This window comes from Chiloscyllium punctatum, chromosome 3, assembly GCF_047496795.1.
Source record: "Chiloscyllium punctatum isolate Juve2018m chromosome 3, sChiPun1.3, whole genome shotgun sequence".
In the NCBI taxonomy this organism is placed as follows: domain Eukaryota; kingdom Metazoa; phylum Chordata; class Chondrichthyes; order Orectolobiformes; family Hemiscylliidae; genus Chiloscyllium; species Chiloscyllium punctatum.
In genome coordinates, this window is record NC_092741.1 from 19,558,808 (window position 1) to 19,574,791 (window position 15,984).

Sequence of the window (15,984 nt, forward strand, 5' to 3'; positions counted from 1 at the left end):
GTTGGAATCCATTCTACTTTTTCCAGACAGAACATAGCTGGACAAATTTCTACCTTGTTGGAAGATGCGGCACATTTTTAAATATAGATTGTCAGTGTTATTGCTGATTACTGTCAGGAGCCATAACCTTTGTTGTATCCAGTGCTTTCTGCCATTTCTTGCTATCACATGGTGTGAATTGAATTGATTTTAAACTTGTTGTCTGTGATACTGAGAACCTCAGGAGCAGGCCAAGATGGATGAACTGTCAGAACGGTTCTGTCAGAGGGTCACTGTTTCTCTTTTTACTGATACTTCTAGACGTGCAGAGTTTCTCCAGCAGTTTGTGTTTTTGTTTCATTTGATTCATTCTATTTGATATTAAGACCATCTAAAGACACTGGATACTGAAATGGGAGGTGACAACATTGACATTCTTTATTTAACCAGGACCTTTACTGAGCTGCAGTTGGAAGAGAAGCATCCAGCTAGAATCAGATCTTACTTGGCTGTTGGGCTGAGTATTTTTCTAATCAACATGTTTAGAGATGTTATTATACACTTTTGGAGTAGGTGGGACTTGAATCTGGGCCTCCTGGTTCAAGGGTAGGGACAGTACCACTGTACGACAAGGAGGCCTAAGAATGATATAACGGGAAGGTTGAGTTGATTGCTGAGCAGCTGTTGTTGGTCTTTAATTTTGATTAAGTAATGTTTAAAGTGTAATCATAAATGTAAGTACATTTTTGATCGATAACTTTGATGAAGTAAAGGTACAGGGAATAATTTCAGAGTAATTTATAACAAGACAGATCAGTCAAAGGGAATATCCTCCTGTGTAGTATAGGAAGTCAGGGACAGTTCCACTGACCAGGGTGGCCATGTGTGCCAGTCCAGTTTTGGATTGATCAGTGGTTGGTGTCACTGTGTGCCATCAGCAAGCCTGAGATCTGAGTATAGTGCTTGTACAGTAAGGTAGTAAAGATAAAGAGTGCACAGATAGAAAGAAAGTGGGTTTCCACCAGGCAGAGTAAAAGTAGGAGGCAGATAATATAACAATCTCCTGCGTCTATCACCTTCTCTGACTGATATATTGAGACTTTGGATATTGAAGCGGAGAAAGTGATTTTTCAGAAATGTGGCAAGAGCCAAGGTCATGGCACCATAAGTAGCTCACTTGTACAATTGAGGTGTGAGAAAGAAAAACATTGAGAGAGCAATAGTGATGGGGAAATTCAATGTAAGGGGATCAGATAGATGTTTCTGTGGCCACCAACATGACACCATGATGATATGTTGTCATTGTGGTGCCAGAGTTGAGGATTTTACGGAGTGGCTGCAAGACATTGATGACGTTCTGATGGGGGAGGGTTGTGGTACATTTCAATTTCAATGACATAAGTAAAGAGTGGAATGTGATCCTACAAACAAAATACAGGGAGAAAAGAAATAACTTCATAGGCAGGACTGTAAAGTAATTATTTTAGGAGTATTCCCATTGCCACAATGACTGGATTAACATGTGGCTGAAGAGAGGCTGTAGGTCGGAGGGATTTTTGATGCATTATGATGTTGGGATGTGAGCAAACAAGATGGATTGCACCTCAGAAGGATCAGGATCAATATTCAATTCTCACTCTACCTGCCTGATACTTTTACTCTGCCTGGTGGTCACCTATTATCTTTCTCCCTGTAGTTATGCCTCAAAAGGTAGAATGCTGGAAATCAAGCCCTGCTGTTTTTGGAGGCATCACAAAAATTAGAAATCTTAGCTAAGTACAGAAACACTCTAATTTACCTGTTGATAGCCTGGGTCTATCCAGAAAACACAGACCAGGTTTCAGTACTTAACAAAAGCTACTGCTTATTACAAGCACTGAACAATGTACTGTTGACATACAATTCTGGGTCAAAACTCTAAATTCCTTTCTGAGATCTCTGTAAATACGTGCAGACACAGTAGCACACATGCACACCTTCACACCCAGACATACCCAGAGAGGCACAGAAAAATTGGTTTATGTGTAGAGAGGAAAAAAAAGCAGCGAAACTATTCAATCCTCAGGATTTGATGGAGTGTACCTTTTGTTTCCCATGTCCTACAGTTCCTCAGTCTTTTCCTTCAGGTTCTCTCACTTCTTCATGGGTGACCCAGAATGACTTGTTCATGACTATGTGATCTCTAACTTCTTAGTTAAAAGAAAGAGTTTACAGCAACCGGTGGGAGAAAATAAACTGGCATTCTTCAAGCTTGAGGTGTTTTATTAGATGGGGGTGGGGTGGGGAGTGGTTTGCAGTGGAGGGGTGGAGAAGAAAGTACACCACCTGCCCTTCAGCAGTCCCAATGCTTCTACCTGCATTCTTCACACTCGCAAGCTGTTTGGCTATCAAAGAGCCAATTAGATATTGTCAGGATGATGGCCTTTTGCATCCATAATCCATAACTACAGCATTCACAATTCCTGTGGCCATGTTGTGCTGTGTGGAAACTTATTGCTCAATTGCATTCCTTTGCCCCTGCTACTACCAATTGCTTTCTGTTTGGCCAACTCTCAGTTCTCTAACAGACAGGTATGTTTCAGCTCCACTGAACTGATAACTGTCCCAGGGCTTCCCCAGGCCACAACTGCCCAGTACCAATGAGCAATTGCACTCCTGGCTTCTCTGAACCCTAATTACATACTGCTACAAAACTGGGCTTATGTGACCTTCCCACTCAGGCTCCTCAGAACTAATAACGCCACTTCAGTTATGTAGAGCTCGCTACATTTCCTTTTCCATGGCTCTTGACTAAGTACCTGGCTAATTGCTGTCCATTGACTCACTCCTGTTTTGTGGGCGGCACAGTGGCACAGTGGTTAGCACTGCTGCCTCACAGCGCCAGAGACCCGGGTTCAATTCCTGCCTCAGGCGACTGACTGTGTGGAGTTTGCACATTCTCCCCGTGTCTGCGTGGGTTTCCTCCGGGTGCTCCGGTTTCCTCCCACAGTCCAAAGATGTGCAGATCAGGTGAATTGGCCATGCTAAATTGCCCATAGTGTTAGGTAAGGGGTAGATGTAGGGGTATGGGTGGGTTGCATTTTGGCGGGGCGGTATGGACTTGTTGGGCCGAAGGGCCTGTTTCCACACTGTAAGTAATCTAATCTAAGTAATTTAATCTAATCTAATCTAAGAAAAAACTCTTGGACATTTTGAACCTGAATGTTACAGTATACAGAGGTGCTAATTTACAAGGCTGTAGAGGATTAGAGGACATGATGGCTTGGTGGTATTATCAGTAGGCTGTTCATCCAGAAATTTGGGTAATGTTTTGGGCACCCAGGTTCAAATCCTGCCATGGCAGATTGTGGAATTTGAATTTAAAAAAAATGAGTTTAAGAGTCTAACGATTACCACAATACTGTTGCTGATTCTCGGAAAAACCCATCTGATTCAGTAATATCCTATAGGGAAGAAAATCTGCCATCCTTACCTGGTCTGGCCCACATGTGCCTTCAGACCACAGCAATATGGTTGACTCTGAACTGCCCTCTGGGAAATTATGGATGGGCAATAAATACTGCCCTGGCCAGTAACACCAGCATCCCATTACTGAATTTAAAAAATGTGAAGAATGAAAAAAAATCCCCACAGAAGTTTCATCATATTACAGGATATGAGCATTGCTGGCAAGGCCACCATTTTTAATTGTACATTGCTCTTTGGATAGGAGTTTCTGAATTTGATCCAACAACAATGTTTTCTTTTTCTGACTGATTCTTCGAGAGAATACTTGAATATCTTAACTTCTTTTGCTGAACTGAGAGTGCATGTTTCAAGAAGTACAAGAAGTATTCCCATTGCTTGTTAAATTTCGGGTTTTGGGCTCGGTAAAATGTTTGCTTTGGATAGACCTCGAAGCCTGATACTTATCATAGGGCAGTGTACAGACATGGCAGTTTTGCAGATCTTTCAGTATTTTTATTATCTTTTCTGTTTTTCTATATCTCATAGGAAACCTATTCAGCCATCTGCTTGATGGAAGTAGGTTTTAAAGTCATGAGGTGGTGCTGGAAAAGCACAGCAAGTTAGGCAGCATCCGAGGAGTAGGAGGGGGAGTTGAATGTATCAGTTATAATGTCAACAATTACAAGAACCATTAACAATCATGCAATAAATGTGAAGTGATAATGTCATGAATTCATCGACCTATTGCATTCTCAGCTACCTTACCCCTTCAGCCCCACCCCCTCCCATTTATCTCTCAGCCCCCCCAACTCACAAGCCTCATTCCTGATGAAGGGCTTATGCCCGAAATGTCAATTCTCCTGCTCCTCGGATGCTGCCTGACCTGCTGTGCTTTTCCAGCACCACACTTCTGACTCTGATCTCCAGCATCTGCAGTCCTCACTTTCTCCTAGGAAGCAAGTTTTAATCTGACTTGTGTCTCCTTCTCCATCCTGACTGATTTTAGTTAATTTATCAATATAGACTAATTTAATAAACATATTTAAAAGAATAAATGTAGACAAATTGTTTCTGCTGGTGGAATATCGGACACCATTCTAACACTGTGACTGTGGTACGGTGTTGCTGATTAACTGGGCTGCTTAGACCTGACACTTTTGAGCATCTTGAATGTTGCAAGGCCTGTATACATTCAGGCAAACTCACATCACACTCCTGATTTATATCTTGTAGATGGTGACAGGCTTCAGAAAGTCAGAAAATGAGTTATTCACTGCAGAATTCTAACCTTGACTTTTAGCTACAGAATCTACATGGCTGTTCTAGTTCAGTTTCTGATCAATGTTAAACCCCCCAAAGTGCCTCTCTGTTGGGAGGTTTAGTTTGTGTAGTGTTGAATGTCAGGGGAAGATGATAAGACTTGCTTTTGTTGCTTAATATAGTTAACTGCTCCATTGTCCATGCTAACAGATTTACATTCATGACATTATCACTTCACATTTATTGCGTGATTGTCAATGGCTCTCGTAATTGTTGACATTATAATTGGTATGTTCAATCATGTAGCGCCACTTAAGACATGGCAGATCCAAGATTACTTGGATGTGGGTGTCTTGTTGCATGGGTTCACTTGTGCGTCATTTGATAAGGTTGTGTACATAGAACATTTCCTGGTATCTTGCCTGGTCTTTCCACAACAGGGAAATTGTTCACAAGTAGGACTGCAGATAATGAAAAAATGAGCAAACTTGTACTTCTAAGTGCCTTACACAACTATAGTACCCAGCAAATAAGGGACGTTGGGGTTTAGTAATGTCACTGGGCTAGTAATTCAGAGTGCTCGAGCCACTGTTCTATAAGGGAAAGGAAATTGGGGGAACCTTGCACAAAAACACCAGCAATTGTTATAAAAACTTATCTGGTTCACTAATGTCCTTTTGGGAAGGAAATCTGCTGTTCTTAACTGGTTTGGCCTATGTGTAACTCTAAACACATATCAATGTGTTTGACCTATAACTGCCCTCTGAAATGGCCGTAGAAAGCCACTCAGTTCAAGCGGCACTTAAGGGTGGACAACAAATGTTAACTTGGCCAGTGGCAATTCCCGTACAACAATTAAAACAAGAGAGTTAAGTTTACAATTAGTGGGCTACTAATTTTTTATTCAGTCTAACACTGGTAAAGTGGACACCGCATCCTGCTCACCGCCATAGTACATGATAGTTCAGTTAAAGTCCTTACTTTCACTTTTCCCCAAAGCATTGTTAATTATCAACATTTGCACATCAGTTTGTACTTTGATGTATTTTTCATTTATATAGATGAGACTTTTTTTCACTTTTATAGTTGCCTGAACACCTGATTTTGCATTTAAGAATTAAATAAAACAAACACTATTAATTTTAAAATGAGGTTTATAACTATGCATGTTATGCACTCGGATTTACATCCTACTTTTAAAAATTCCCAGAAAGAACTTTAAGTCAGAAACAAGAACTGAAATTGCTGGAAAAGCGCAGCAGGTCTGGCAGCATCTGTAGTGAGAAGTTGGATCAAGTTGTTTTGGGTCAAGTTCTGATTTCTGAGGAAGGGTCCTCAATCCAAAATGTTAACTCTGATTTCTCTCCGCAGATGCTGCCAGACCTGCTGAGCTTTTCAGGCAATTTCTGTTTTTCTTTACTACCTACTTTCCTCAAGAAGTTTCTTATAAAACACAAAATTAAAAATCACCCAACACCAGGTTGTAATCCAACAGATTTATTTGGAAGTACTAACCTTTGGAGCGGCGCTCCTTCATCAGGTGGTTATGGAGGTTAAGACAATGCTCACAGAATTTATAGCCAAAGGAGTCCAGTGTCATAGAGATGTGATACAGTAAACAATCTTAGATTAAAACTTCCATCTTTTAGAAAGGGATTTGCTGGTTTCAGTTCTTTGATATGTAAATCCCAGAATTTCTTTTAAATTACATTCTCAAGTCAGCTCAACTGCTGGACTGACTCCCACAGCTACCTGGATTACACCTCTTCCCACCCTACCTCTTGCAAAAATGCCATCCCATATTCCCAGTTCCTCCGCCTCCGCCGTATCTGCTCCCAGGAGGACTAGTTCCACCACAGAACACACCAGATGGCCTCCTCCTTTAGAGATTGCAATTTCCCTTCCCACGTGGTTAAAGGTGCTCTTCAACGCATCTCATCCACATCCCGCACCTCCGCCCTCAGACACAACCCTTCCAAACGTAACAAGGACAGAATGCCCCTGGTGCTCACCTTCCACCCTACCAACCTTCGCATAAACCAAATCATCCGCCGACATTTCCGCCACCTCCAAAAAGATCCCACCACCAGGGATATATTTCCCTCCCCACCCCTTTCTGCCTTCCGCAAAGACCGTTCCCTCCATGACTACCTGGTCAGGTCCACGCCCCCCCACAACCCACCCTCCCATCCTGGTACTTTCCCCTGCCACCGCAGGAACTGTAAAACCTGTGCCCACACCTCCTCCCTCACCTCTATCCAAGGCCCTAAAGGAGCCTTCCACATCCATCAAGGTTTTACCTGCACATCTACTAATATCATTTATTGTGTCCGTTGCTCCCGATGTTGTCTCCTCTATATTGGGGAGACTGGGCGCCTCCTAGCAGAGCGCTTTAGGGAACATCTCCGGGACACCCACACCAATCAACCACACCGCCCCGTGGCCCAACATTTCAACTCCCCCTCCCACTCTGCCGAGGACATGGAGGTCCTGGGCCTCCTTCACCGCCGCTCCCTCACCACCAGATGCCTGGAGGAAGAACGCCTCATCTTCCGCCTCGGAACACTTCAACCCCAGGGCACAGTGTGGACTTCAACAGTTTCCTCATTTCCCCTTCCCCCACCTCACCCTAGTTCCAAACTTCCAGCTCAGCACTGTCCCCATGACTTGTCTGGACTTGTCCTACTTGCCTATCTCCTTTTCCACCTATCCACTCCACCTTCTCCTCCTTGACCTATCACCTTCATCCCCTCCCCCACTCACCTATTGTACTCTATGCTACTTTCTCCCCACCCCCACCCTCCTCTATCTTATCTCTCCACGCTTCAGGCTCACTGCCTTTATTCCCGATGAAGGACTTTTGCCCAAAACGTCGATTTCGCTGCTCCTTGGATGCTGCCTGAACTGCTGTGCTCTTCCAGCACCACTAATCCAGAATGCTGGAAAAGCACAGTGGGTCAAGTAGCATCGAGGAGCAGGAAAATCGACGTTTTGTGCAAAAGCCTTCCTGATGAAGGGCTTTTGCCTCGAAACGTTGATTTTCCTGCTCCTTGGATGCTGCCTGACCTGCTGTCCTTTTCCAACACCACTCTAATCTTGACACTGATCTCCAGTATGTGCAGTACTCACTTTCACCGTGAAGTCTTTCTGTGTCCCAATGCTATGTCAGACTGACAAACTCTCTGTATAGTTTTAGAGAGTTTTACATGGATTCATGCAGTTTTTGAGCAAAATAAAATGTGATTCTGCAAAAACAAATTCACTCCATAAACTCATATGTGTACGTGTGTAGGAGTGACAGATTGAATGTGCATGTGAGTGTGCGCATGCGGGTGTGAATGCACATGACAGAATGTGTGTATATTTGTGTGTGTGGAAGCTTGGTTAAGTGTGTGTGTGAGTGTGATGGGGTATGTGTGAGAGGGTGCGTATATGAGAGAGGGGCTGTGTGTGTGTGTGTGTGTGTGTGTGAGAGAGAGAGAGAGAGAATCGTGCAGTGGGGTCACCCATAGTGTGATATGAACCCAAGGTCCCAGTTGAGGCCACTCCCATGGGTACCGGACTTTGCTAACAGCTTCTTCTCAGCCACTCTGCATTGTTGCTTGTCCCAAAGTCCACCTTGGAGGACAGTCACCCGAAGGTTCGAGGCCAAATGTCCCGGACCACTTAGATGTTCCCTGAATGGGAGGGAACACCCCTGCATAATTGAACAATGTCCAGTCATCCATTGTCGTAGCGTTTGCTCAGTCTCGCCAATGTACCATGCCCCAGGATTTCACACCTATTGTTTAAAAGCCGAACTATCTTGAGAATGTAATTTAAAAGAAGTTCTGGGATTTACAGATCAAAGAACTGAAACCGGCGTATCCCATTATAAGAAATGAAAGTTGTAATCTAAGATTCTGGATATAGGTTTGTTCGCTGAGCTGGACGGTTCGTTTTCAGATGTTTCTCACCACATTAGGCAACATTTTCAGGCCTCTGAATAAAAATGGGATCCAAGTCGATGTGTTTGTTGATAGAGTTCTGGTTGGAATGCCATGTTTCTAGGAATTCTCGTGTGTGTTTGTACAATAATGTAATTTACAAAAGAACCTTGCAAGAACCATTAACAAACACTACATTGGGCAAACAGGCAGAAAACTAGCCACCAGGATACATGAACATCAATTAAAGACAAAACAACATGACCCACCCTCACTAGTATCTTTACATATAGATGAGGAAGGACACCACTTTGTCTGGAATAACACATCCATCCTAGGACAAGCTAAACAGAGACACACACGAGAATTCCTAGAAGCATGGCACTCCAACCGGAACTCTATTAACAAACACATTGACTTGGATCCCATTTTCCACCCACTAAGAAAAAGCATAGGAAATGATGTCACCACAGGAAATTACATCACCAGCCCTAGGAAATTCAAACATATAAATAGAAAGCGGGCTACACCAAGTGCTTCATTTGGAGGCTCACTGAAGCTGTTATCTAGTATGGTGACGAAACATCTGAAAATGAACCTTCCAGCTCAGTGAGCAAACCTACATCCTCAACTTCAATCTGAGCTACAAATCTTCTCAAAACGCATTAACCTAAGATTGTTTACTGTATCACATGGACTCCTTTGGCTATAAATTCTCTGAGCATGGTCTTAACCTCCACAACCACTTGATGAAGGAGTGGCGCTCCAAAAGCTAGTGTTTCCACATAAACCTGTTGGACTGTAACCTGGTGGTTTGTGAGTTTTAACTTTGTCCACCCCAGTCCATCAACGGCACCTCCAACTTATAAAACACTTTCATCTTCAAATTATTAACTTCTGCAGGGAGAATTTTCCTCAGTTCTAACTGTTCTCAGAGGTGAAGCTTCTGTTTGCCATTTCTTGCTTGGGTGGCCTCTGTCCCTTTGTGTTTCCAGGCTACTCTGTTTTTTGAAAGGATACTGTGATATTGACTATAGATTTTCCTGTTAACTTCAAACTAGGCAGTCTTCCAGTTTCTGTTCCTCTGCAAGATTCGAATTGAGATTAAGCCTTACCCGCATTCCATATGGTCAGAGATGAAATTAGTATTTTATTCTCCTGACAGTGCAGGTGCAATTAATTTATTTTGGCTAACGTCTCTCAATGAGCTGCAAACCACACAAGGTCCAAACTGTAACTAAAACTCTTCTTAAACAAGCACCCAACCAAATTGAAACCAGAGAACTTTACTAAGCTCCATCATTATCCATGATGATGCAGCCTGCTCTGGACTATCCTCATACTGACCTTTATGCTAACTCTTTCTCATTTACAATTTCTCCAGCTAAGTAGTCTCATATACTGTTTTATATATCTGTTTCTTCTAAGCAAACTCTATTCCACAAACATGGGTAACCTTCTGAACTCCTGTTTTATTTTGGGTGTTTTAGCATAGAGTTATAAAATATAACAACGGAGTCCTTTGAGCTGCTCCATTCATTATGATCATGACTGATCTTCCAACTCATTAGCCTGTTCCTGCTTTCCCCCATATCCTTTGATTCCTTTAATCCCAAGTGATTTCCAATTCCGTTGTAAAAGGCCTGCCATTTTAATTATATTTGCCTTGACAGTAGAACTCTTAGGGAAATGAGCACCACTTCTGAGATATTAACATGAGCTATGAACCAGATATTCACAACACTATCAAAAGTGTTCAGAATATCAGAGAAAAATGCAGACCAATAATTTAACTGAAGTTACTTGGAATTTTGGATAGCTCATAATACATTAAAATGTATTTGACATTCTGCTATGGTGATTGCATCCACTAATGCATAGCGACCCCATTTTGACAATGGAAGAAATTACAATGGTTAATGTATGTTACCCAGTGACATGGGCTGCTGTACTTCAGCCTTTTTCAAGCAGTAGTTGTCATAGATGAAGCTGGAACATCTTGTGCATCAATGGTTTTGGGATGGGATAAGAGGAAAAATACAGAAAGAAATGAAGCATGGAATTTGAAAATGTCTGAATAGCTCTTGAAGCTCATTTTTCTTACGCTTAATGAATTCCACACTGGTCTTATTGGATAGTTTTGGTGGTTGTTTGCTGGAAGTGATAATGTACACACGTAAAGGGCACAGAATCAGATCGACATTTCATTCACAGTCTTCAACACCACTCCATTTCTCCTAAGATGTATTATGAACGGGTAACTGCTGCAAGTGTTAAGGTGAAGTGTCAGCTATTTGTTCACTCCAGCTTGTTTTCTGTGCTGTGTTTCATAGCCTCTTTCTGCACTCCTTTAATGTGAAGTAATGCTTGTGTTTATATTTTCTTTCAGCCAAGCCTTTTACTGTTAAGGTGAAGCAGATGCGGCTCCACAAGGAAGATTTCGAAATCCTGAAAGTCATTGGCCGGGGAGCATTTGGCGAGGTAAGCATTCTCTGGCTTGGTGTCAGCAGCAGTCTCCTGGAAATATCCACATGCGTATGTGGAAACGTGGGTGTATTGCTCGGCACGTGGTGCTCTGCGAGCATTCTGCTTCAGTCTGGTTGTTAATTATACTCCAGGGTGATTTGGCGGGCGTGTAGTTCTTACTGTGTTATAATTTGAGGCTAGCGTGTTGACTGGTAGTGATCTGTAATTCTTATTTGGCATTTCTGCTTAATGGAAGGGGACCACTGAAAAGAAACTGTATCCATTCTACAAGATGTTAGTTCAAAAACAATGCAGAATGTATCATTGGCCATTAGTTATCACTTGTCTGTGGCCCCCTTTGATTATGTTCCTTGTAAGATAAATATTAAAAACATATGCTCTTTAGGGAGCTTGAATTTTGTTTTAAATCAAGGGTTAAAATACCTTTGATTTTAGTCGTACTCCTTTTTCCTCCCTTGCTGCATATTCACCAGGGTCAAGTTAGGGAGCAAGTTGTTGCTACTCTGAACCAACAGCTGGGTATTACAAAGAGAAGTCAGGGCTGAGACTTCTCATTGTTTATTCCTTCCATGACTTCGCAGGACTTCTGATAGCTGTATTGTCCAGATCAGGGTTACCTTTCAACGTTCATTCTGTTTTAAATGAGCTAATTCTGGTTTCCTTAAACTCAATTCATTCTTATTACAGTAGCCATATGATTTAATTGTTGATGTCCTAGATCTGTACCATGTGGAGAAGTGTGCAAGGCTTTGGAAGTTCATATGCATTTATTTGAAGCATTGTGACAGTTCAATAATCTCGACTTATAGATATCTGAAAGTGGATGTAGGTTTCCTCGCTGAGCTGGAAGGTTCATTTTCAGACGTTTCGTCACCATACTCGGTAAAATCTTCAGTGAGCCTCTGGACAAAGCACTGCTGGTGTTTCCTGCTTTCTATTTATATGTTTGGGTTTCCTTGGGTTGATAATGTCATTTCCTGTAGTGACATCATTTCTTTTGGTAATATCATTTCCTGTTCTTTTTCTCAGGGAGTGGTAAATGGGATCTAAGTCAATGTGTTTGTTGATAGAGCCAATTAGAATGCCATGCTTCTAGGAATTCTCGTGCATGTCTCTGTTTGGCTTGTCCTAGGGTGGGATGTGTTGTCCCAGTCGAAGTGGTTTCCTCCTTATCTGTATGTAAGGATATGAGTGAGAGAGGGTCATGTAGTTTTGTGGCTAGTTGATTTTCATGTATCCTGGTGACTAGTTTTCTGCCTGTTTGTTCAATGCAGTGTTTGTTACAGTTTTTGCATGGTATTTTGTAAATGACGTTAGTTTTGCTTGTTGTCTGTATAGGGTCTTTTAAGTTCATTAGCTGCTGTTTTAGTGTGTTGGTGGGTTTGTGTACTACCATGATGCCAAGGGGTCTGAGTAGTCTGGCAGTCGTTTCTGAAATGTCTTTGATGTAGGGGAGAGTGGCTAGGGTTTCTGGACGCGTTTTGTCTGCTTATTTAGGTTTGTTGCTGAGAAATCGGCAGACTGCGTTCATTGGGTACCCATTCTTTTTGAATATACTGTATCAGTGATTTTCCTCTGCTCTGCGTAGTTCCTCTGTGCTTCAGTGTGTAGCGACTCATTGAAATACTGTTCTGATGCAGCTTCGTTTATGGATGTTGGGATGATTGCTTCTGTAGTTGAATATTTGGTCCGTATGTGTTGTTTTCCTGTAGACGCTGGTTCGAAGTTCCCTGTTGACTGTTCGCTCTAATGTGACATCTAGGAATGGCAGTTTGTTGTTGTTTTCCTCCTCTTTAGTGAATTTTGTGCCAGTGAGGGTATTATTAATGGGCTTGAAGGTTTCCTCTAATTTGTTTTGTTTAGTGATAGAAAGCAGGGAACACCAGCAGTGCTTCGTCCGGAGGCTCACTGAAGATGTTACCTGGTATAGTGACGAAACGTCGGAAAAATGAACCTTCCAGCTCAGCGAGAACCTGCATCCAGAACCTCAACCTGAGCTACAAATCTTCTCAAAACTCGCTAATATCTGAAAGTCTCCTTATAGACATCTCAGTTGTGAATCCTCTGTGCCCCCTTTTATATTCCATCAGGTTTTGCTGTGAAATCGCATTGAATATGGCTCTTTGAAAAAGCTGTTCTGTTAGTCTCAACTGTTACCTTATAACTGTATACCTCTCTCTTCTGTAATTGTATATCCAGATCCCTTTTGAAAACTACAAATCCAACCCTCTTATAGGAAGTACTTAACAAATCGTAATAACTCAGTGTAGAAACAGTTATCTTTCTCCCCACTCCAGATTCTTTTGCCAATTAACCTTGTGGAATTTATTATGGATATGGTCAAATTTAGAGATGGAGAGAGGTGGTCTTGTTCATTGAACTGCTTTGCCAGGAAGATGACAAGGTGATTGGTGGAATAAAGTTAGTAGGACTATTTTTGAAAGCCAGGTGGAAAAAAAATTATAAGTGTTGGGCAGTACAAATTTCAGAAACTCTTTGTATCAAATAAGGAATGTTATTATCAGCCTCGGTTTGAAATAGTCTTAAAACATTAAAAATGAACAGTAACTGGACAGAGAAAGCTATGGTCCATAATACCGTACTGATGCAGCAAAAACAAACAGTAAAACTTCATTGATTTTGACTGGGAAGAAAAGCAATGTAACCCAAGTACTGAACTGAGAGGTTTTACATTTCCATTGGGAAGAGGTGATGAGTGAATTTGCGTAACCCATCATATTACAGAATCAAACTTTTTGATTTAGTTAATGTCAGCTTGAGTCAATGGTAGAAGACTTAGGTTCTGAGTCAGAAAACTGGGATGAGATTCGCTTATCTTCAGCATCTGGTTGGATTTGTATTTCCCAATCAAAGACTGTTTGATGGTCTTATTCTCATTCCATACATGATCCCAGTGTATAATTTCTGCTGGTGTGAACTCAACAACGACTACTTTTGAAAAATTTTGATATGATTGTCTGGTTTGCTACAATGGTATCATAAATGTAAGGAGTTATATTTCTTCCAGGCAAGCAGAAGGCTAAGTTATGGTTTTGCAGGAAAGTATAATCATCATTGTAAATTTGGTAATGGTGTGCTCCCAATACTGACAAGACCCCGCACTGTGACATCACACAGACCCGTTCTTTGCAGGATGCATCTGCATGTCATTGATGAAGGCAGATCCTGCGCATGCCCAATAAAACATTGTGGTCCATTTACACGGGCACAGATGAACTTAACAGAGTTTTATAATTGCATGCTGTGGGATTTCCACAGGTATATTCCCCACATTAAGGCAAGGTTGTGATGGAATTTGTTCAACACTGGTATTACAAAACCCCAAAGACTGAAAAAGTTTAATTACATCCTTCATACAATACAATCACTTGCCTAATGATAGGTGAAAGGGAAGCTGAGCTGTGTTCCTTGCTTTATTTTCGCAAGCTTTTATTCTAGTTTTAGTATTGTAGATTTCATCTTCGCGTGTGTTTCATGATCAGCACTGTGTTGCTGAAAGCTGCTCATATAAACCATGTATTGTTGGCTTTGAGGCTACAGGTTCTTCTGAACTGTGAGCTGGGTGACCAAAGGAGCCGGAAGTGAAATATTAGTTGATTTCAGTGACTGGGAGTTGACGCTCAAGATTTTTCTCCACTCTCCCTGTGACTATTTGGAAAACTGTGAACACTGTTTGGCCCTGCATCTAAGGAAGGAAGTGGTGGTGTTGGAGGGCATCCAGAGGAGATTGATAAGAATGATACTGGGTATGACGGGGTTGTCATATGAAGAGCGGTTGAGGAATCTGAGTATTTCCATGATGGAGTTTAGAAGGATAAGGGGGAGGGGGATCTGATTGAATCTTCCAGAATGCTGAGAAACCTGGATTGAGAGGGCGTGGAGAAGATGCTTTCACTGGTAGGAGTGATTTGGACCTAAGGGCACAACTTCAGAGTGAAGGGACAATCCCTTAGATCTGAGATGAGGATTTTCTTCAATCAGGCGATGGTTAGTCTGTGGAATTGATTGCTAGAGAGGGCTGAGAAGCACAAGTCATAGAGTCATAGAGATGTACAGCATGGAAACAGATCTTCAGTCCAATCCGACCATGCCGACCAGATATCCCAACCCAATCTAGTCCCACCTGCCAGCACACGCCAAATCCCTCCAAACCTTTCCTATTCATATACCCATCCAGATGCCTCTTAAATGTTGCAATTGTACCAGCCTCCACCACTTCCTCTGGCAACTCATTCTATATACGTACCACCCACTGAGTGAAATAATTGCCCCTTAGGTCTCTTTTATATCTTTCCCCTCTCACCCTAAACCTAGGCCCTCTAGTTCTGGACTCCCCGACCCCAGGGAAGAGACTTTGTCTATTTATCCTATCCATGCCCTTCATAATTTTGTATACCTCTATAAGGTCACCCCTCAGCCTCCGACGCTTCGGGGAAAACAGCCCCAGTCTGTTCAAATTCTCCCTATAGCTCAGGTTCTCCAACCCTGGCAACATCCTTGTAAATTTTTTCTGAACCTTTTCAAGTTTCACAACATCTTTCTGATAGGAAGGAGACCAGAATTGCATGCAATATTTCAACAGTGGCCTAACTAAGTCATTGAGTATATTTAAGGTACAGTTCGTTAGGCTTGTGATTAGTAAGGGAATCAAGAGTTAAAGGGAGAAGGCAGGAGAATGGGGTTTAGAAACGTATCAGCCATGATTGAATGGCAGAGCAGACTCAATGCGTCAAATGGCCCAATTCAGCTCCTCGTCTTCGGTTTTACTTCCTCAAAGAACTCCAATAGACTGATCTTTGCACAAAACCATGTTGACTCTGCCTAATTAGCTTGAACTTTTTCAAGTGCCCTCTTATCACTTCCT

At 42.1% G+C, this 15,984-nt stretch overlaps 1 protein-coding gene across 1 annotated transcript in view; it reads left to right on the plus strand.

Annotated features, from left to right (window-relative positions):
* The window catches only part of LOC140456550 (serine/threonine-protein kinase MRCK alpha-like), a 567,354-nt gene that overhangs the window by 194,747 nt on the left and 356,623 nt on the right, over window positions 1-15,984 (plus strand). The window contains 1 exon segment of the mRNA XM_072550745.1: window positions 11,002-11,093. Within this exon segment, the coding sequence (XP_072406846.1) occupies window positions 11,002-11,093 (92 nt within the window).